This window comes from Phyllobates terribilis, unplaced genomic scaffold, assembly GCF_046119375.1.
Source record: "Phyllobates terribilis strain yellow unplaced genomic scaffold, ASM4611937v1 Scaffold_223__1_contigs__length_3252167, whole genome shotgun sequence".
In the NCBI taxonomy this organism is placed as follows: Eukaryota; Metazoa; Chordata; class Amphibia; order Anura; family Dendrobatidae; genus Phyllobates; species Phyllobates terribilis.
In genome coordinates this window covers 1357791-1381630 of record NW_027362983.1, presented here as the reverse complement: position 1 = coordinate 1381630, position 23840 = coordinate 1357791, and the positions used below count along the sequence as shown (strand labels likewise).

At 48.9% G+C, this 23840-nt stretch overlaps 1 protein-coding gene across 1 annotated transcript; it reads right to left on the bottom strand.

Moving 5' to 3' along the window:
* Nucleotides 1-939: 939 nt before the first annotated feature.
* LOC141214465 (SH3 domain-containing kinase-binding protein 1-like) lies at nt 940-23592 on the bottom strand. Its single transcript, XM_073665444.1, has 6 exons — nt 23559-23592; nt 23373-23485; nt 14025-14150; nt 12099-12352; nt 1269-1332; nt 940-1062 (listed from the first exon to the last, which is right to left on the bottom strand). Exons 1-6 carry the CDS (start codon nt 23590-23592, stop codon nt 940-942), a joined length of 714 nt encoding a protein of 237 aa, XP_073521545.1.
* Between the last annotated feature and the right edge of the window lie 248 nt (nt 23593-23840).

Below are 23840 nucleotides of genomic sequence, written 5' to 3'. Positions count from 1 at the left end.
CATACCAGGATAGGGATTAGGGGTGCCATGCATACCAGGACAGGGATGAGGGGTGCCATGCATACCAGGATAGGGATGAGGGATGCCATGCATACCAGGATGGAGGGATGCCAGGCATACCAGGATGAGGATGGGGACCACATATAAAAGGGGAGAGACATATATACCAGGATGGGGGATATTGTCAGAATTGGGGGACATTACCCCTATACCAGTGTCAGCAGAAGACCCCCTCCCCCTTAAAAGTGCATCATGAACACATTTTTTGCTTAAATTTTTTTTTTTCCTCCTCTAAAACCTAGGTGCGTCTTATGGTCTGGTGCGTCTTATAGTCCGAAAAATACGGTATTTCATATCTTTTGGACATGTTCTAAAGCTGCATTAATATGGAAAGAGATCTTTAAATTGTTGAATAAAATCAACAACTCTACAGTTAATATTTCACCACAACTAGCCCTTCTATCTCTTGACTCAAATTTACTCCCACAGAAGATAAAACATATTTCCATTCATATATTGGCTATAACAAAGCTACTTATTGAATCTAAATGAAAGTCAGTTAATGTTCCTACTATCTCAGAAATTATAGATAAAATGTTAGTTCACAATTCTTTAGAACATTCCTATGCGTTAAGAAACAGCTCTCTTAAGAAATACTATTCTATATGGTCTTTCTGGATCTGGATACTGGATACTTTTCCCTGAATAAGAATACCTCTCCAAACAAATAACATCTTTTAGCCAGAAAGTATACAAATCATTTATTATTTTAACATAATTAAACTGAAATCCTGTGATGCCATAACAAGGATTTATACTATAGATGATCTATTTTGTTTTCACCTCCCTTTCCCCTGTTTTCCTCATTCGTCCTTCCCTTTTTTCCCCATCCCATTCCTCTCTCCCTTTCCTTCCTTTCTTTCCTTTCTTCCTCTCCGGCTATCCTTTTCCAGATTTTTCCTCCAAGTTAAAAGTTTTGTTAGGATGATGTAACTGTTGTAATACTACTATACTGTCTTTATCATATTTTATTTTCCCTTTCCCTTCTTTTGTAAAACATCCCTTAATAAAAAGTATATTATTGAAAAAAGACAACTGGATTTTCTTTACACCGTTTTAATGAGTAAGCCTATGATTGATGATGTACTAACAGGACTCTGAGAATTTCAGACTTTTATCATATCACTGGAACCTGTGGTCAGAGCACAACTACAGCATACATTTCCAAACTACTATTTCGGAAGGGCTTCAAGTCAAATATTGTGTACCTGTAATCGAAGACGAATCTTCTTTTCTTCATCCAGCTCGGACAGTAATTGTTTTATTTCTTTTCTAAAATAAAAATACAAGAACGATGGAATTAATTTTCTGGGGTAACCTCGAGTATACTAAACTATACTTTAAAAGGCAGCAAAGTGAAGAACAAGGACAATGAAACATGTGGAGAATCCGAATAACCAAATAGTTTGAGTAGGAATCTGACTCCTGAAATACTGCTTGGGGTAAGCTGTGCTGAGATCTGAGATGATATGTGCTCCACAGATTATCTATTTCACAGTCTTCTTTGCATATACTGAATAATATGTGGCACCCCAGGGGTCTGGTTTCCACAGTAATGTAATGTTATGTCTGAGAGCAGGTGGGAGGTCCTTTGGTCAGGGATCCTGTGCATGCCACACCTCCTGCCCAGTCTTGGGAGGGGAAGAACTTCCCCTATATAAACCCGGGGCTGAAGCAGGGTTAGTCAGTCAAGGAGAGTAGAGACAAGAAACAGCAGAAGCAATACTACTACGAGTCAGGGGCTGGCAGCTGCAGAGCTCGCCCTGACTGAGAAGCTTTCTTACCGGACCCGGCGTCCGAGGCTGTGGGGACTAACTCTTACCCAGCAGCAGAAGCCGACCGGCAGGGGATTTCAGGTCCTCAGGCCCAGAAACCCGAAGGCACGGTCACACGCGTGGGACCAGCACCGCCATCGTGGAGCGGAAGCCATTAGAAGGCCCCGAGTCACCGGCCATACGGGTGAGCACCACACGGTACACTCAGGGACGTGGGCTACTTATATCCGCTTCTAGCAAGGTAGCCAGAAGAGTACAGTCAGTTTGGGAGGCCTACAACTCCGCCTGGCCAGGGGAGATCCCATCTGCTCAAGGACTGACCAGGCCCCGTTCACTAGCAAGTACTCCGGGAGGGTCTATCGTTGTTACCAGTAAAGACCCTGAACTACACCGTACCGTCTCCGAGTGGTTCCTGCTACCCCCATCATCCACATCTGCTGCCCTGAGGCCATACCCCTCCCGTTGGGGGTTATACCATCTACGCTGCACCATCCATCCACCGGCCTCAGCGGACTGTCCTGCAGCGGCAGCTCCATAGCTGCATTCAACGGGTGGCGTAGTCGTACAACATCTACCGCTGATACATCGCCGCTCAGTTTGACTCCCTGGGCACGGACCGGGTCACCGCCACGAGACTACAACCCTCAAGAGATCCGGCTCCGGGTAAGCTCCCGCGTGCGCAACGCAGCGCGACACAGGCCCAGGGACGCGTCAACTTTGGCGTAGTCGGCAGGATTTCGTGCCCGCAACCACCGGGTACTGCGTGCCTGAAAAAGAGACTTTTCAAACTTACCTGTGGTGAAGATTCCCGCCATCCGGCGCCATCTTCAGCCTTCTTCCCGCCATCGGTGAAGTTTCCCGCCATTGGACGCCATCTTGAGGACGCCGCGCGGGAAGAAGAGGGGCGTGGACTCCGAAAGCGCGCGAGAACTGAAGCCCCGCCTCACGTCCGGACGTTGCGTAAGGTCCTGGAAGGAGCCCAGCAGACGCCGACGTCACAGGAGCGCGACGGAAGGTCCTCAACCCTGACGATCCACTGCGGAGCCGCGCCCTACGGAAGAGGATCATCGCAAGGTAGGCCACTGTCCACTAGGGGGGAGGAAGATGTCGGATACGGAGGAGAGCTTCACTGCCTCAACCCCCGCCAGCGCTACCGCTGCTGCAGTTATGCCCTTCACCATGCCCTATATCCCGGGAGCAGCTTGGCTACCCCAGTACTCAGGGGAGTCACATACCCTGCATGACTTTAGAGAAAAGCTGGATAGCCTCTTCCAGGTGTACCCCCTCACAGAAGAGCAAAAAGTGAGCATCCTGGTGGCCCAACTAACCGGGGCAGCCAAAAGGGAAGTAAAATCCTGGCCACCTGGGAGGAAGACTGTCGCAGGGATACTAACCCGGCTGAAGGACACCTTTGATACCCGCACCTCAGCCGAGATTAAGCTTAGATTCTACGGGTGCAAGCAGCGAGCGCATGAGAGTATAAGGGACTATGCACTAAACCTACAAGAGGCCCTGAGGGCCATTAAGCAGACCGACCCTGATGGAGTGGGAAACGAGGACAGGCTGTTGACCCAACAGTTTATAGAGGGACTGTATTGTAATACCCACCGAACCCAGTTGCGGGCAATGGCCTTACAGGATCCCCATCTGGGCTTTGCACAGTTCAAGGACAGAGCCATCCGGGTGCTCCGAGAACCGGCACCGGGTGGCGTTGTGACCCACAGGCGCCCTGCTATCACTTACCACCAGGAGGCGGCGCCCTTGTCGGCAGGGCCCGTGGGAGCTGATGCGCAGGCTTTGGACAATGACCCGGCTCCAGACCTACACCATCAGGTCCAAGAGCTAGCTAAGAGCGTTGCTGCGTTAACCCGAACTGTGCAGTCTTTACAGGCTTCCATCCCAGGGAAGATCCAGCTGGCATCCGGACCGGAGGACATCCCGTGGCGTCGACCAAGGAGGACCCCACCGGCCAGAGGAAGACCCAGTGACCGATACAGCGAAGACGGACGACCCATCTGCCGCCGCTGCAATCAACCCGGACATATGGCAAGGTACTGTTCTTTAAACGGGCACAACCTGGGGTAGAGGGCCAACCCCCAGGAAAAAGATCACCAGGCCCATCGAACTGGCGCGACAGATATGTGGGAGGACGTCCAGTCTTGCCTGTGGTACTGGATGGCATTCCCATGAGTGCTCTACTGGACACCGGGTCACAGGTCACCACCATCCCGTACGTGCTCTTTAAGCAGTACTGGAATGACTCGGATATTACCCGCTACCCTGACGACGACTTGAGTATCATCGCTAGCAATGGCCAGCCCGTGCCACAGATCGGATTTAAAGAGGTGACCATCAAAATCGGTAGAGTCGAACTGGCAGCCCAGGGACTGATCGTTGTAGATATTGACAAACATGAGAGTCACCCAAAAATAACTCTAGGAACTAATGTAATTGAAAATTGTCTTGCAGAGGTGATTTTCCTTCTACAGCAGGTTGCCAAGAACGCCAGCTCCGGCGAGCAGCGGGTGCTCCAGAAAGAGATCCGGGCACTGATGCGACGGCAACAGGTGGAACTCTCCGGCGGTGAGATTGGTAGCGTAAGAATGTGTGACCCTTTTCCTATTGCCATGCCCCCAAAAAGTGAAATGATGATTTGGTGCCGGGCAGCTATTGGTCCGAGAGGTAGAGATTACCAGGCAATGGTAGAACCAGTTTACTCAGACAGTAGGCCCACCATTTTGACAGCACGGGGGGTGGTCAATGTACGCCATGGGAGGGTGCCCGTTCGCATAATCAATATCGGGGAAGTGTACCTGCCCCGGTATGCCACGCTAGCCAAATTATATACCATCAACCAAAACTCTATACAGTCTGTGGAACCCTTGCCTCCATCTCACCCGGAGGAAGGTAACGGCTCTAAGAAAGTAATGGAGGATTGGTGTCAGCAACTACACTTGGGAACTGACTCCACTCCCTCCCACCAGAAACAGGGAGTCTACCGGGTGGTTCAAGAGTATGAGAGAGTGTTTAGTAAACACCCGTTAGACTTCGGGCGAGTCAAGGGGGTAGAACACCGCATCCCCACGGGAGATCATCCTCCCATAAAAGAGAGGTATCGACCCGTACCCCCTGCACATTACCAACACGCCAAGGGGATGCTTAGAGACATGAAGGAGGCTGGGGTAATCCGGGATAGCTGTAGCCCCTGGGCAGCCCCACTAGTTTTAGTCAAAAAGAAAGACAACACTATGAGGATGTGTGTAGATTACCGGAAAATCAACCGTATCACACACAAGGATGCGTACCCTTTACCAAGGATAGAGGAGTCTTTGGCTGCTTTAAGATCTGCTAACTTCTTCTCCACCTTGGATCTCACTAGCGGGTACTGGCAGGTTCCTGTAGCAGAGGCGGACCGGGAGAAGACCGCATTCACCACCCCGATGGGACTTAGTGAGTTTACCTGCATGCCGTTTGGACTTTGTAACGCACCAGGAACCTTCCAACGATTAATGGAGTGCTGTCTGGGACACAAAAACTTCGAGACGGTCCTGTTGTACCTGGACGATGTCATCGTATATTCCAAGACTTATGAGGACCACCTGAAACATCTGGCGGAAGTGTTCGATGCCCTGGCAAGTTACGGCCTGAAGGTGAAGCCCTCTAAGTGTCACCTCCTGAAGCCAAAGGTGCAGTACCTGGGACACGTGGTGAGCGCTGACGGAGTGGCTCCCGACCCTGATAAGATCACCGCAATTAAGGAATGGCCAAGTCCCTCCAGTGTAAAGGAAGTGCGGCAGTTCCTCGGGTTGGTAGGCTATTACCGCAGATTCATCCCCGGTTTCACCAAAAAGGCAGCACCTATGCAGGACCTCCTGATAGGCCAGTCCCGGAAGGCCAAGAACCAGAAGCCGCCCTTCAAATGGGAGGAGCTGGAAGAAGAGTCCTTCCGCCAGCTGAAGATGGCCCTCACGGGGGATGAAATCCTGGCGTACCCGGATTATAGCCAGCCCTTTATCCTCTACACCGACGCCAGTAACATCGGGCTAGGAGCCGTACTGTCCCAGATTCAGCAAGGGAAAGAACGAGTAATCGCCTACGCCAGCCGAAAACTGCGACCCACCGAAAGGAACCCCGAGAATTACAGCTCATTTAAGCTAGAGTTCCTGGCCGTGGTATGGGCAGTCACCGAGCGCTTTAAGCATTACCTCGCTTCTTCCCGGTTCACCGTGTACACGGATAACAACCCGCTGACACACCTGGACACGGCAAGACTCGGTGCCCTGGAGCAGAGGTGGATGGCCCGTCTGTCCAACTACGAGTTCACAATCAAATACCGGGCAGGACGCTCCAATACCAACGCGGACGCCCTGTCCAGGATGCCCAACCTGCCGGACGGAGGAGAAGATCCGGAGGGACTGGAAGAAGTTGAACTCCCTGCGTTCCACCGTCATGGGACTATTCAGTATTCCCACCAGGTAAGGAGTAAGCAGACTGCTACGTTGAACCCCTTACCCCACTACAACTGGGCGGAAACGCAAGACAGCGACCCTGCCGTCCGACTGGTGAAGGAGATGCTGACTCGGCCGGAGGCTCGCCTTGAACCAGACGCTCCGGAGGAAGCCAAACAACTATGGGCAGAGAAGAGTCGACTGTTCCTTTACAAAGGGAAGTTGTGCCGCAGAATGGTTAACTCCCGGACGCATGAATTACTCTGGCAAGTAGTGGTGCCACGAAGGGACGCAGCCATGGTGATGGAGGCATACCACGACGGAGCTGGGCACTTCGGGTGGAAGAAGCTGGAGTTCCTGCTGCGCGAGCGGTTCCACTGGGTAGGCATGAGGGGAACCATTGAGAAGTGGTGCAGAGACTGTGGCCCGTGCAACCTGAGAAGGAAGGACCGTGCCAGCCAGAAGACTCCCCTGCAGTCCATCGTCACCCGGCAACCGTTGGAACTGGTAGCCTTGGATCATGTAAAACTGACCCCAAGCAGAAGTGGCTACGTCTACGCGTTAACCATCGTGGATCATTACTCCCGGTTTCTGGTTGTCGTCCCCGTCAAGGACTTAACGGCTCAAACAGCAGCTAGAGCCTTCCAGCAGCACTTTTGCCGTCCACACGGGTACCCGGACCAAGTGCTGACGGACCAGGGACCTGCCTTTGAAGCGGAGGTCTTCCAGGAATTCTGCAATCTGTATGGCTGCCGGAAGATAAGGACGACACCCTACCATCCGCAAACTAATGGACTTTGTGAGAAAATGAACCAGGTGGTAATGGATCTTCTAAAAACGTTGCCCCTGGAAGAACGCAGTCTGTGGCTTGAGAAGTTGCCCGATCTGGTGGACCTATACAACCACATCCCGGTAGGTTCCACCAACTGTACCCCGGCTTACCTAATGAGGGCAAGACCTGGTAAGTTACCTGTTGACCTGGAAATGGGAGTCCTGACACCCGAGGACACTTCACCAGAAACAGACTGGGACACAGAGAGGCAGCAGCAGTACCGGAGAGTACAGGAGAGCGTGGAGCGAAGTCTCTGTCAGGCTAGGGAAAGACAAGAGAAAACTTACAACCAGTATGCTCCCGCTGTTCCCCTGGTACCCGGAGAGCAGGTCTTGAAGAGGAAGAGACGGCTCCACAAGTTGGACGACCAGTGGGAGAAGGACCCGTACACCGTACTGCCCTCAAGCCACGAGAACCCGAAGGTTTGTACCATCAGTAAAGACGGAGGGGAAACCACAGCCATCGTATCCCGGGACCACCTGAAGAAGTGTCCCGAACAACTGAGGAACCCTGAAGAGGAACAAGAAGACCATCGACCCGTAGAGGAAAGGGAAGATATGGTTAGTACTGTGCTCGGGGACTTCCCTCGGTCTTGGACTCAAGTCAATGGTGCAGTTGTGGTACCCGTACTCACCTTCCTCCAACCAGCATCCCAAGCACCTACGGAGCAACAAGTAGAGCTGGAAGAACAGCCGGTCCAGGAGGCAGAAGACCCCGCACCCGCAGACCAGGAGGGTCAACCCTCTGCTTGCAGTGAGCCTGCCATATCCCTAGTGAGCCAGGGAACTCGTAGACAGCTGCCCAGTTTACCCTTGACAGCTCCTACACCCTGTAGTTCGGGGCCAGACAGTCAGCTCCGTAGGTCCACTAGAGCCACTAGAGGCCAGTTATCCGCACGTTGGAGGATTTGAAGTGTATAAATTGTTTTATTTATGTTTACCTGTGTATTGTTGCTTGTGTATAATTTTGTGTTTCCAGTTATTTTTAGGAATCCTTGGTGGATTTACCGGGAATCCTTGTACATAGTTGGAGCGTAACCCAGGATGGACTAGAGACTGTTAAGGACTCGGTGTAGGACAGACCCCTACCTGGTTACGTCTCACTGTTTTGGTGAAATGGACACCTTGCTTCCCCTCAAAGACTGCACCCGGTTGCGGACACGCCGTGACCATTGTTATGTGTCTCTTTATTATAATGTTTGGTTGTACTCTGTTATGTTTATAAAAATGTGTTTAGTCCCGGAGTACTAAATTTTACTAGGGGGGAATGTGGCACCCCAGGGGTCTGGTTTCCACAGTAATGTAATGTTATGTCTGAGAGCAGGTGGGAGGTCCTTTGGTCAGGGATCCTGTGCATGCCACACCTCCTGCCCAGTCTTGGGAGGGGAAGAACTTCCCCTATATAAACCCGGGGCTGAAGCAGGGTTAGTCAGTCAAGGAGAGTAGAGACCAGAAACAGCAGAAGCAATACTACTACGAGTCAGGGGCTGGCAGCTGCAGAGCTCGCCCTGACTGAGAAGCTTTCTTACCGGACCCGGCGTCCGAGGCTGTGGGGACTAACTCTTACCCAGCAGCAGAAGCCGACCGGCAGGGGATTTCAGGTCCTCAGGCCCAGAAACCCGAAGGCACGGTCACACGCGTGGGACCAGCACCGCCATCGTGGAGCGGAAGCCATTAGAAGGCCCCGAGTCACCGGCCATACGGTACACTCAGGGACGTGGGCTACTTATATGCGCTTCTAGCAAGGTAGCCAGAAGAGTACAGTCAGTTTGGGAGGCCTACAACTCCGCCTGGCCAGGGGAGATCCCATCTGCTCAAGGACTGACCAGGCCCTGTTCACTAGCAAGTACTCCGGGAGGGTCTATCGTTGTTACCAGTAAAGACCCTGAACTACACCGTACCGTCTCCGAGTGGTTCCTGCTACCCCCATCATCCACATCTGCTGCCCTGAGGCCATACCCCTCCCGTTGGGGGTTATACCATCTACGCTGCACCATCCATCCACCGGCCTCAGCGGACTGTCCTGCAGCGGCAGCTCCATAGCTGCATTCAACGGGTGGCGTAGTCGTACAACATCTACCGCTGATACATCGCCGCTCAGTTTGACTCCCTGGGCACGGACCGGGTCACCGCCACGAGACTACAACCCTCAAGAGATCCGGCTCCGGGTAAGCTCCCGCGTGCGCAACGCAGCGCGACACAGGCCCAGGGGCGCGTCAAATACATAGGGAGAAGCATCTTATTTTCAGATAATTTTCATCTAATATATCACCCTGTGCTTATATTGGACACAGACAAATGTTCACCAGAAAAGCAACAAATGTTCAGATGACAAATGCTCATTTGCAAAAAAAATCAAATATATATAAAAAAAAACAGTCAGCTGATGTGGACACATCATCCTGGGTTCCACATCGAGCCTCTTAATAATCCTAGGCCTACATATGTTTAAGCATAGAGCCCATGAATTTACTGCTTACGCATGGACCAATGTTTCAAGCCTAGTCTGGACAGGATCTGAATAATTCTGATGCTGAAGCCTCAAATTCATAGTTGAGCTCTCACCCCATTGCAAGATACCAGTGGTACAACCTATACCTACCACCTAAAAAACCCTTAATCTTTGGGTTGGAGTTTGGTTTGTTTGGCTTGCGAGACCTCTGAGGCTGGAAATACCCAAGGGGGCAGGTTCTGAGAAGACATGGCAGTGACAGTCCACAAAAGGATTACCCTCTACGATGATTGTACTGGATCCCTAGGAGGAGATGCGACACAGTATTCATCTCCAGGAGAGACTCAGGCAACCAAGTGAGAATCAACTGAACCAATCAGTTATGTATTTATGTGCGTCCACTATAATCACACCTAGGTCAATCCCTGCTGTGCCATAGTTACATGTGCTACCCTATCATCTCCTCTACTCTGCCAGATACACCAGGCTCCTTATTGCTGCTCTGGTGATATGCTCAGTGACTATACGACCTGCTTCAGACACTACATCACATTAGCCAAGAGACTCCACTGTCTTATATTTCAATTTACTCCATCCTTCTCGCATTTTAATATGGCACTAAATATAAAGACGTTTTTGTTCCACTGACCATCCATTTAAATTATTGAAATTAATTACTTTGGTGCTACCTATCGTTGGCAAATAGAACTCACAGATTGTATAGATTATAATATATCATGCATCCCAGAATTTCACTACCAAGAAAGAACTAGTCTGTCCCAAATGCTCCACCATAGTGATGTCTACAGTCACTACCATCAAGAAATCTACCCCCCCTTTGCACTCAGGCCTGAGTTATTCTAGATCAGTGATCCCCAACATTTCTTACCTTGGGAATCGCATTCAGCTCTGAGAGAGGGTCATGAGCAACATCCAGAGCCCCCCGACTAGTGACATCCAGATCCCGCTCCCTATCCCACAGTAGTTACACCCAGAGCCCCATTACTGGTATAATAACAGCCAGAACTTCCCCATAGAAATAAAACCAAGGCAGTGTGCTTACATACAGGGGTTCTCACCGCACTCATATTCGGTATTCTCGCAGCAGGCACTCCCACCACATTATTGCATCCAACTTCAAGCAACCCTTTAACTAGCAGTATCATCTTATCTACAGTCTCATCTCCAGACTTCATTTATCTCTCCAACTCTTAAAGGGGTTGTCCACTACTAGGACTAGGACACCAGTATTGATATGGTGCAGGGCTCACGTGACATAACCGCACGAGAGCCCCAGAACGTGAGTGCCGACACCACTGGAACTGCGCCAGCACGGGAGGTGAGGACAGGGGTTTTTATTTTAACGAGGGCAAACATTCAGAGTGATAAAGGGTTGTCCTAGTAGTGGACAACCTCTTATATATGTGCATCTAGACCTGCTCTTCTGTATGGGGTTATTCACAAACGTCAGGAACTAGAGACCTGCTCTTCATATCTGTTTGTTAGACATGGTGCTAAGGCAACAAGCTGACACACAGCCGCGAGCCACACATTATAGGTCTGCGAGCCACAGGTTGGGGAGCCCTTTTCTACACCTTGTACTGTACAAGATCTCATTTTTTCTTTTTCTCCTCTTAGAGCATTGTCCCAATGTTTTAGATTCCCAGTGGATCTCACTATATACCAGCAGAAGAAAGATAGGTACATTCACGGAACTTGCAAACTGGGATGTACTAAATGTAAAAAGTATGAAAAACTATAGCAAAAATATAGTCATATAGTCACACAGTCTGAGGCTTTATTCTGCCCTGTCATAAACAGCATCTCAACTCATTTCTTTTAATGCTGGAAGCTAATAGTAAATGGACCTAAGTATATGGCTGTACATTTGCTCACTGCACCTTTAGATCCATCTAGAGAAAAGGTCCATTTTCTGAACGTATAGCAAAATTGTCTGCTTCCAATGTGCTGAATGAAGTCTTATAACATCCATTACAGGCTGTTATTAGATGAGTGTGAATAGTTTGTGTTAATTACTTCCTATTCTCTGCTAAATTGATATTTTGGAACATAATTGCAGATTTGTTTTTCGTCTTTTGCACATTCTTCTTTTAGCCAGATGGAAATCCCTGACTGTGACAATTATAGTGTCTCTTAGCACCGATCTGATGAAAATAAGCTCCGACTGAATTCACGCTCAGAGAAAAAATGGTATGGATTAATTATTAAGGCGATGAAATAAACAAATACTCCATAAATAATACAATGTATCATGACATTTTAAGAGTTTCTTTCATCAGGAAAACCTGTTAGAGAGGACAACCTCCAGGGAACCTCTTTTTTGAGCCCTGACAAGCAGCGGCTCTCCATCTTGTGGACTCGGGCTATCTATGTATGACATGATAGCCATTCATTTGGTTTGCACATTATAAAAAAGTCATCCATGACATTTTTGAAACTTTACACAAAAATATTAAATCAGAACAAGTCCTTTAATTCCCGGCTGCCGGCATCTGGCATAATAAAGCTTACTTTTGCTGGTCCTTCATTGTCTCAATGATGCTTCGAAGCTCCTTGACTTGTGCCTGCAGCTCTTCTAGTGATGACTGGCCATGCTCAACTGTGTGTCTTGCATCGGAGCTACCAAAGGACGGAGAGTTTGACCTGTGTCTACTTGAGGTGACAATGTGAAATGCTGATGGGGCTCCAGGAGCGCCGTGTGAGAAACTAACACTTGGAATCAAGCCTCCTGGTTTGGGGGGCAATGCAGCTCTGTTCTCTGGTACCTACAAGACAGGAATAAACTGAATATGTACAGAACACTATTATTATTAAAAGAACACATGTAGTAATCATAAATGAATATTTCCCATATGCTGGTAAATCATTGCCTAAATACAGCGGTATTATATGTGCTATTAGGTGGTCTTCATTATTGAAAGATATTAAGAAAATGTAGGCACAACTGCAGCCACAATTACAGCTCAGTCATAGGCAATGCTCTGATTAAAGAGAAAAAAAACACAAAAAAAACACTTTCATTTAATATTCTAATGTATACAGTGACCCCCATAGATGGTACAGAGCTGACTTGGCTAATGCAGCATAAGCTATCTATTAGATAGGGGATAAATGTAAGATTACTGGGGGTCTGTTCGCTGGGACCTCCACCAGTCATGAGAACAGGGGTCTTATTTCTGCAATATGGAGCAGCAGTGCACCACAGTGTGTGACCACAGCTCCATTCACTTCTATGGTTTTGTGGAACAGCAGTATGTGTGACCACCTGTGCCATAGGCAGTCAACAGAGCGGCGGTCATGCATATGCCCTAATGCTCCATTCACATGTGAAATACAGTCCTCAGGATTGGTGGGACTCCCAGCAGTTGGACCCTGCATCATCATATAATCACCTGTTGTTTGTAGCACTGGTGTATACAGACAGAAAAGGGCCCGGGTACAAGAACAATATATGGGCCCTTTGCAGTCCAAGAGCTCCTAAGAATGCAAAATTGCACCTGCTTTGGAAGTAGAAATGGGCCCCCTTATCTCTTGGGCCCCTGTGCGGCCCCATAGGTTGCACCAATGATATGTCCGCACCTCGTTTGTAGGATAATTCCTTTGAAGGAGTTGTCCCAAGTAGCAAGTTACCACCTATGTACAGGATTTGAGTGATGGCTGTGCATGTGCACTGCTGCTCCATTCAATTTCTATGGCCTGCCAGAGTTCCACAGACAATGAATGGAGTGGTGCTGTGCTCATATCTTGAGAGTGTGGTAATCACAGCAGTGGGACCTCAAGCAATCTGCAATAGAGATGATCAAAAAGATTTGCGGGATCCTTGTTCAACGACTACTTCAGTAGTCAATGGCCGCCGGAGCAGAGCTCTGTGAACCTCCTTTTAACGGCCAGGATCCCTGGTGCTTGTTCTGATCGGCAGGCCTGGCTAAGTGTCATGTGTGCGTTGTACCAGAACAATGACAGTGAGCCAGGCCTACGGATCAGAAGAGACACTGGGAACACCAGCAGGTAGGAGGAGGTTCACAGGGCTCTGCTCTGGCAGCCATGGACTACCAATATGGCAGCTGGACTAGGGTCCTACAAATCTTTTTGATAATTTCTAATCAACAAATTATCACCATTCCATGTATGGGTAATAACTTAGTCAAGTTGGACAATGCCTTAAAGCATGCAATCTATGATAAACTGGTAAAAATCTACTTCTAGAAAAAGGTTTTCCCACAATTACTTATAAGGGAAGAGAGTACACCCGTGACATTAGGGACCATCAGCGCAGCAGGAAATAGAGCAGCTACAGTAGGCAGCTATATTGCTATACTCCCCGATAAGCATGGATCATCTACACCTTTCCTCCATGGTAAGATTACAGATTGACTTTTAACCCTCCCAGTCCTAATTGTATTGATCCACAACAGAGAGCACGCTCCCCTTACTTACCTGTGATGTAAGACTACGTGGGGCTTTCTTGGATGAGTCTATAGGTCTCTGTGACAGGTGATTGATATCATCCTTGTCATCTTCTGGACTTGGAGAGTCAAAGAAATCAGGACTGGAAAGGGAGGACTACAAAAGATCGTAGTGAATAAAAGTATACTGAATGTAACAATATTTCCTACATGACAAGAAGATGCGTAATAAGCCAGCCATCTCCATTCTTACCAGCACAGCTATAAAGAGACTCTTGACCGTGTACGGCCAACCCGGGTTCCATTGTTCACATTCCCCTCCCCTTTTCACCCATACCAAATAAAACACTGCACCTGTAATTTTCTCTTTGGATAAATTTGGCCACAGCGGCCGTTTTATTAACAAACAACAATATTAAACATATAAACATTATAATAACAAGGGTAAGGGTTCTTGGAGTTAAAAAATTGATCTGGCATAAACCAAACAGTACTTGAACCACCATGTTACCCTCAGCCGTACCACGCCAGCTCAAGGGCACCAAAAGCTCCCAGGGTAAAACCCCGTCCAGAGCCCCCAAAACCAAAATGCCAGATCACCCCCCTTAATCAAGCCAATGCCTGTAACTTGATAATCTCCTTTTTTACCGACACTTCCGTGCCAACTCCAAGAACCCCAACCCCCCCCCACCAGCCACTGCGATAAAGACATCTTAACACATCAATAAAAATTTTTTATATATATATATATATATATATATATATATATATATATATATATAAAACCCCTCCTAATACACCCTAATTATTAGACCTCCTTGTTCTTCTTCCTACAAAACCCGCCCTTTTCCAATGCAATTTAAAAGAAACTAACAAACAACCGAAAAAAGGGGTGGGTGGGACTTTTCCAATGCTTTCTTCTCTGAACTGACCGTTTCTCACCCCACCCTTTCTGCTTTATCTACGCCCCCCTCAAATGCCCGCCCCTCAACCTATATCCAATCCTTATTCTTTTAAGTTCAAATTACACCCTCCTGTCCCCTCCCGGTCATGTGGGGCTTCCATCTAGGTTCCTTGCCTCCAGCCCCCTTCTTGACTGTGTACGGCCAACCCGGGTTCCATGGTTCACATTCCCCCTCCCCTTTTCACCCATACCAAATAAAACACTGCACCTGTAATTTTCTCTTTGGATGAATTTGGCCACAACCCCCCCCCCCCCCCCCGCCACAAACGAACAGCCCTGACCACCTCAGGCTCGTGAGCGCCCCAACACCGCCAAAGCCCTTTCAATCCCGCCTTGTATGGCCAATGCCCATAAATCGATGCGTATATCATTCAAATGCACGCCATCCTTTGCCCAAAATTCTCCAACTCCCGCTTCCAGATCAAGATGCCGTACGCTTACTCCCCCATTCCTGTTAACAAAAGCTGATATGGCTCTGTTCAACTTTATACGTGCCCTATTAATTCCCTTCAATGATCTGGCCTCCCTCCATGTTTTTCTGGGCACCACCTCAGACCAAACAGTCAACACCTCAGGAAACGATCTCCATAGCCTTAAAAGATCAATTTTAATGTCCCTCATCAATTCCCTGACCGGTCGAGCCCCCAAATCATTCCCTCCCATGTGCAGCACTAAAATATCCGGTGCCCGATCCAAATGAGCTGCTTTATGGAACTCTGGCAGTACTCTTCTCCACACCATCCCTCGGAAACCCAACCACCGAACCACGGCTTGCTCTCGGCTGAAGCCCAATTGCCTACCGTCGGGCCTCACGTCCGCCCGCAGTGCCCCCCAGTGGACAAAAGAGTGCCCCATAATCCACACTAACAACGGGACTCCACCTGCAACAAGACAACCAAAAATATTTAAAACCAAAAGATAATTACATTAGACCGAATGCCTAATTCCTTACATAAGACAGGTATCGATCGGAACTCCATCTCCCAATGCGTTTTATCACTTCCTTGCCTAACCCCAAACCATCCGCTTCCGATGACGCGCCAATTCTGAAGGAATGTGACCCATATACCTCAGGGCTAAGGCCCAACTCAGCAATACCCTTCTTAAACACTGCTATAAACTGGAAACGCGATAAAAATTCACCATTTTCATGACACAATAATGGGCCCTTCCTCCCTGACCAAACCTGCCAGTAAGCCATTAAACATGTCCAAGACAAACCAAAGATCTCTTAACCTCACCTAAGACCACACGTTTTCCTCTGCCCAATTGATCTGTCATCCCCCGTCTTATCCAAAATTCAATGCCCCCATCTCGACCGCTCATATCCTCAGCAAACAAACCCCCAACCTTATTCTTGCTTGGTGCCACCAATTCACCTACCCTTAGTGCACCAAAAAATGCCAAAGCAAAAGCCAATCTAAACAATGTGGCCTCGAAAAATGAACAACAAATCCTATCCATTACCAAACCCAAACGTTCCAAGATACTAAAGGTTACCGGCCTACGTTTATCCTACACTTTACCTCCTTTCCTAAAGCCCTTCAAAGCTTGCTTCACCAAAAAGGCCTTCGTAACATCCTTCGTACCCAGCAATTTAAAACCAAATGCTAATCCTGCCACAAACTTGCCAACTTTTGAAATCGACTATCCGCTCTTTGCCGCCCTTTCCCTGCAGAAACAACACAGCCGTCTATCTACCTCACTCTCCACTCCACCCCACTCCCGAATCCAACTTTGCCATACTCGCAACGATGCCTCGTATGATGCCCAGGTCTGCCTTGTGATAGACTCTTGTATTAACCGTCCCACTCCTCCATAACCATCTGCCACAACCGCGAAGGGCATTCTTGACCCACGTCCTCTGCCTCTGGTGCTAGTGCCCGAAAACGATCCCACTGAAAACGAGACAAGGCATCTGCTATGGAATTTTTTACACCTGGCACATGGACTGCTGTAATCCAAGCATTCAACTTAAGACAACAAAGTACAAGTTCCCTCAGCAACCTAATCACAGGCGGCGACAAGGCCGACAAACTGTTGATGACCGATACAACTCCCATGTTATCGCAGTGAAACCGAATTCTCCTGTTGGCAAAACACTCCCCCCAAATATTCACCGCCACAACAATAGGAAACAACTCCAAAAATGCCAAGTTCCTCGTAAGACCCCTCTCTTTCCACAAATTCGGCCACTCACCTACACTGCACCGCCCTTTCCAGTATTCCCCATAACCAGCACCTCCTGCAGCATCCGTAAATATCTCACAATCATAACTGTTCAAAAACTCCTCCTGTATTAACGATCTTCCGTTATAATTTTGCAGAAACAACTTCCAAACTTTCAGATCCTCCTTGTGTTCTTTATTTAAGCGAATAAAATGATGCGGAGCCTGCACTCCTGCTGTTGCTCCAGCCAACCTGCGACAAAATATTCTACCCATTGGCAAAATCCTGCCCGCAAAATTCAAACGCCCTAACAGTGACTGTAACTCCTTCAGTGTCACCTTGCGCAATCTCCCGATCCTATCGACCTCCTGTTTAAGCAAAATCAATTTATCATCTGGTAACCGACACTCCATCCTTTCAGTATCAATTACAATGTCCAGGAAACTTAGGGTTGTGCAAGGGCCTTCCGTCTTTTCTACTGCCAAAGGTACGCCAAAATGCTCTGCCTCCCACTCCATAGTACCTAACAAATTCCTACACAACAATGATTGCGGGGGACCTATAAACAAGAAGTCGTCCAAATAATGAATGACCGACTTCACAGAAGCCAGGTCCTTCACTACCCATTCCAAAAAACTACTGAAAGTTTCAAACAAAGAACACGAAATTGAACAACCCATTGGCAAACATCTATCAACATAATACTCCCCTTCCCAAAAACATCCCAACAACGGGATGCTATCCGGGTGAACTGGCAACAACCTAAAAGCAGACTCAATATCAGTCTTAGCTAGCAACGAGCCTGGCCCATACCTCCGTACCCATTGTGCCGCCGCATCAAAAGATGTATATTGTACCGAACACAACTCCTGCGCAATGCCATCATTCACTGAAAGCCCTTTAGGGTATGACAAATGCTGAATCAAGCGAAACTTATTCACCTCTTTCTTGGGCACAACTCCTAACGGTGAAATAATCACCTTGTTGCTAGGCAATTCCTGAAACGGTCCCGCCATCCTGCCCAATTCAACCTCTTTAGCTAACTTCGTCTTAACCACCTCTGGATAACGGTGAGCCGACATTAAATTTTTAACCGAAAAAGGGACTACATGATCAGGAGCTGGTATTCTAAAACCATCCAAAAACCCATCCTCAATAACTTTAGCCTTCAACTGATCCGGATACCTATTTAGAAAGGGGGCCATCGCGTGAACCCTCACCGGAGTAACCCCCTTGACCGGTAACCACCGACGGCTTTCCTTTTCCTCTCTTAAAGCATTTTGATGCTCTATGTGAGCTTCCATTACAATGGGAGCACACATGCTTGAATTTACAGGAGTTCCCGTACTTGCATTGGCCATCATTAAATTGCCAGCAAGTTCCCGCTTCCTTTTTAATGTTTTGCGCCCCCTTACTACCTCCCCCATGTCCCGCTGATTGATTCCCGCAACTGTTGTTCCCGTGAAAGGACTGCCCATACCTCACTGGAGCCATAACCCTCAACCACAACCCAATGTCTTTCTGATCCCATTTGATCTCCGGTCGGACTGCTTTTCTCTGTCGAAATTGCTCATCATATCTTAACCACGCCTGACCCCCGTAAGTCCTCTGGGCCTCCCCGATAGCATCAAGCTAGCAGAATAAGCCTGAGCAATTATCAGGAGCTTTCTCCCCAATAACACTAGCCAATATTGCGAAAGCCTGTAACCAATTTACAAACGTCTGAGGAATCAACCTCCACCTACGCTTCTCCTCCTCCTCTTTTCTACTCTCATCCCTTTTTCCCTTATCCAGGTTAAACTTTTCCAATGGAAGAAGGGAAAAAATCTCTACGTACTCATCCCGCCAAATTTTTTCCTTTACCTCTTTTTTTAGGTGTGCCCCCAACGGCCCCTCAAAGCACACATAAACTTCCCCTTTTGCCCTATCGCCCAGTCTTACATTATCCGCCTTGTCCTTTTCTGTCTGCACACAAACCGATACCCCAGAAGGTATAATGTCTGCACTGACCCCCGACCTGCCCATCTCGCTTCCCACCTGCAAAGACACCGGTTGACTAGGCACCCACGTCGCTGCCGCGGATGCCAATCCACCCTGATTAACTCCCCCCACTATCTATTCTAGCCAAAAATTGCGACATATTAAACAAAATGTCTCTAAGACCCATTATATCAGACCCGCAACCTCCCCTAATATTTTGCCCGCTGGGCCCCGCCGACTGCCTATCAACTCCCTCATACGGTAATGACCCAGCGGGCGACAAACAAGACATAGAAGCAAACTCACCCAGCTGCGCAGGTGCTGTGTCCCTGCCAGCCGAAATTCCTGTGTCCTGCCGACGCCTGGATTCACCTGTATCCTCCCCACTCTCCGATCCGTCCGACTCCTGCTGCAGCGCAAGGCCCGCGCCCCTGGCCTCCTCGTCACCAGGGGGGACCTGAGCACTCGCCGCCATCTCCGCTGCTCATCCTCAGTCAATCCTGGCTCTGGTCCTTCCTGCCGTCCGTGACCTTCCTTGATTTCCAGACCCCGACTCTCGTGTCCGGCCTGTCGTGTTCCAAGTTTGACTGCCAGGCATCCCAGTGCTAATGCCCGCCGCTCCACCGCCTTGAATGTGTTGCATCGAGCCAGGCAGCAGATCTTCAAATTGCCGCTGCCTGCCCGTGAAATTCTGCTGCTGCATCCCTGTCCCATTGTTTCTAGCAGGCACCCCGACTGGAGCATCGCCACTTGTACCTGCCGTGCAAATGATCCTTCTGCTGCTCCCCCCGCTACGCGTCCTCTGTGGTCACGGCGCTTTGAATTGGTGCCTTTTCTTGAACTGGGGGGCGTGTGCATATCTCCGTCGAAGACTTCCTAAGTAGCCCCGTCACGTGATGCCGGTTCCGGAAGTGACGTTGCTAGCACTTCCGGTGATGTCCCGCCCACCGGAAGCTGACGTGGCTGTATCGTGGGCATTGCTTTTGGCGCGGCCCGGGCCCTGGTATTGCGGCGTGACACCGGAGCAGGCCGCAGCACAGCCGACCGGGTTCTTTCAGTTGAGGACTGCGATACACTGCAGATGGAGCCCGCAGGGCGGCTAGGCGGATTCCTGCCGCGGCGGGCACGCTGACGGGGAGTTCCAACAACACGCTCACCGGACGCAGGGTCCCCTGAGGGGCTCCGCGGCCTGCGCCTGCTGCCCGCACTAACCGTGTCCGGAGAAATCCTAACGGGGGGCCTCGTCCTCCTGCTGGCCCTTCCAGATCTCGATGGAGGTGCTTCTGCCCCATCACTCCCCAGCAATCCAGACAGCTGGGACTCCAGCCACCCTCCACTTCTGGATCTTGCAGCCTCCCTCAGTCTTGCGCTCAAGGAATCTACAGTTTCCATATTCTTGGTAAGTGTCTTCACACAAAAGGACTTTCTCCAATGTTCTTGTCTCTGGGACTTTTCCAATGCTTTCTTCTCTGAACTGACCGTTTCTCACCCCACCCTTTCTGCTTTATCTATCCCCCCCCCCCTCAAATGCCCACCCTTCAACCTATATCCAATCCCTATCCTTTTAAGTTCAAATTACACCCTCCTGTCCCCTCCCGGTCATGTGGGGCTTCCATCTAGGTTCCTTGCCTCCAGCCCCCTTCTTTAGTGAAAATGAATTGACTAGAGAACAACACTAATATGTTAGCTAAGTGCTGTGTTGCGCTTTTTATTATAGTCTACCCTTTGGGACCATTTGAGTTTCCTCCATCCCCAGCTTCCTTCTTATTTTCACAGCATTAAAGTGAAGGTGCCGCAGTTGGTTTTTTTTTGTATTCATTTTTTGTTTCATCTGGTCTTATCCTTCAGTCACCTCCAGAACTGCACTCACTATTCTGCTGTTACATCTTGTCTTATCCTCCAGAGCTGCGGTCACTATTCTGCTGTTACATCTGGTCTTATCCTCCAGTCACCTCCAGAGCTGCGGTCACTATTCTGCTGTTACATCTGGTTTTATCTGCCAGAGCTGCGGTCACTATTCTGCTGTTACATCTGGTTTTACATCTGGTTTTATCCTCCAGAGCTGCACTCCCTATTCTGCTGTTACATCTGGTCTTATCCTCCAGTCACCTCCAGAGCTGCGCTCACTATTCTGTGTCATCATGTAACAGAATAGTGAATTCTGATCTGGAGGTGACTGAAGAATAAGACAGCACGTCTTATCCTCCAGTCACCTCCAGAGCTGCAGTCACTATTCTACTGTTACTTGTCACTGGTACCTAATCCATAATGTGGCACCCCAGGGGTCTGGTCTCCACAGTAATAGCAATGTTATGTCTGAGAGCAGGTGGGAGGTCTCTTGGTCAGGAATCCTATGCATGCCACACCTCCTGCCCGGTCCTGGGAGGGGAAGGACTTCCCCTATATAAAACTGAGGCTGAGGCAGGGTTAGGGAGAAGAAGAGTAGAGAGAAGAGGAGCAGCTTAGGAAATAAAGATCAGGAGCTCAGTGGGAGCAGTGCTAAAAGGAATCAGGGGCTGGCAGCTGAAGAGCTCGCCCTGATTGAAGAGTTACCACCGGACCCGGAGTCCGAGGCTGTGGGGATTAACCTTGACCCAGCAGCAGAAACCGACCGGCAGGGGATTTCAGGTCCTCTGGCCAAGAAACCCGAAGGCACGGTCACACGCGTGGGACCAGCACCGCCGTCGTGGAGCGGAAGCCACTAGAAGGCCCCGAGTCACCGGCCATACGGGTGAGCACCACACGGTACACTCAGGGACGTGGGCTACCTTTACCCGCCTCTAGCAAGGAAGCCAGAAGAGTATAATTAGTTGGGGAGGCCTACAACTCCGCCTGGCCAAGGGGGATCCCATCTGCTCAAGGACTGACCAGGCCCCGACCGCTAGCCAGTACTCCGGGAGGGTCTATCTTTGTCACCAGTAAAGACCCTGAACTACACCGCATCGTCTCTGAGTGGTTCCTGCTACCCCCATCATCCACGTCGGCTGCCCTGAGGCCATACCCCTCCCGTTGGGGGTTACACCATCCACGCTGCACCATCCTTCCACCGGCCTCAGCGGTCTGCCCTGCAGCGGCAGCTCCATAGCTGCATTCAACGGGTGGCGTAGTCGTCCTACATCTACTGCTAATATACCGCCACTTAGTCTGACTCCCTGGGCACGGACCGGGTCATCGCCACGAGACTACTACCCCTATCCGATCCGGCTCCGGGTAGGCTCCCGCGTGCGCAACGCTGCGCGACTCAGGCCCAGGGGCGCGTCAATAACATGAGAGGTCACATGACCGGCGACCCTTTATATTTGCATTAATAATGAAAATGCAAATTACTAAATAAAACTGAAACATTTAAATACATTATATACAAAATAAATAGTAAGAACACAAGGACAATATTCAGTCCAGGCCTGGGCCGCAGAGCTGACGCTCTAATATCAGACCTCAGTGACCGCTCTGTACTATATACTCCTGTATATCCAGGCCTGGGCCGCAGAGCTGACGCTCTAATATCAGACCTCAGTGACCGCTCTGTACTATATACTCCTGTATATCCAGGCCTGGGCCGCAGAGCTGACGCTCTAATATCAGACCTTGCTGCATAAGGATCTGCATGTAGTTGTGTGTTGGTATCACTTTGTGTCTACAACAAAATGGCTCCTCACTGTGAGAGATCCTAATTCCTAAACTTCATTGTCTCTTATCCATTTGTAAACACCCAGAAAGGGAGGGGGGAGGAGGAGACATCAGACATGGAGCAAATCCAGCCCAGATTTTCAGCAGTCGTAATGCATGCCAGCTCTACACAAGGTTTTCATGCCAAATTTCAGTAGCTGCTCCCCCTAGTGTTTCAAAGTGGAACATGTCAAACTTTTTAAATTATTTTTCATATTTTACTCCATTAAAAAAATATGATAATGTCGGAGAAACGAATCAAAACCATAATACTTTACGTTTTCGCAAATGTTGAAAAAAATTTTTTTTTGATGGCACCTTCCCTTTAAGGCATCTGTACTCATGAGAAGTCTTTACACTCCTTGAAAATTGCACGTGTCTATACATTTACCAGCTGGGTTCAGGAGAGTGATGACTTATAGCCAGGACAAACAGAATAATGAGAAGAATGTATCAGGCTGGGTCTGTCAGTGGTGTAAAGTGATCCCTGCCGCTCAGGTCTTCTATTCTGTAGGACACTTCTGTAGATTGCATTATAGGCCGTCCCTTAGTCATGAGCAGCATTTAGTTGTGTGGAGCATGAATTGCGGCACATACATACGACGTCAGAGACTGGGAAGGTGGACGTCTCCCGCTGGATTTAGGCCTTGAAGCAGTAGGAGGACTAAGTTTCTCTCCAGTTGACACAAGGGAATCAAAGCCTTCAACATCTAACAGATAAAATACAGATATGGCAACAAATCTATCAACTAAGTGACATCTCTTTCTCTTCAAGTTGGATACGGTCAAACAGCTTCTCTGTCTTATACACGGCCATTTATTCTTTTCATCAGTATTATAAGTACTCAGTCGACTTCCCCAGAAATATAAAGAACCAGGAGGAACTTCTGTTCTATGATGAGATCGGCCTCGTGTTATAGATTTACTCCATTCAGGAGCAGAGGTTTCCCACAACGTAGTGATCTACTGCCATGAAGCTTCTACACTATTCTAATCATTGTATCCTGGGTTTTTATATGTATTGCTTGTATAAATAGGATTTCTAGTTGTAATGATGTACGTTAA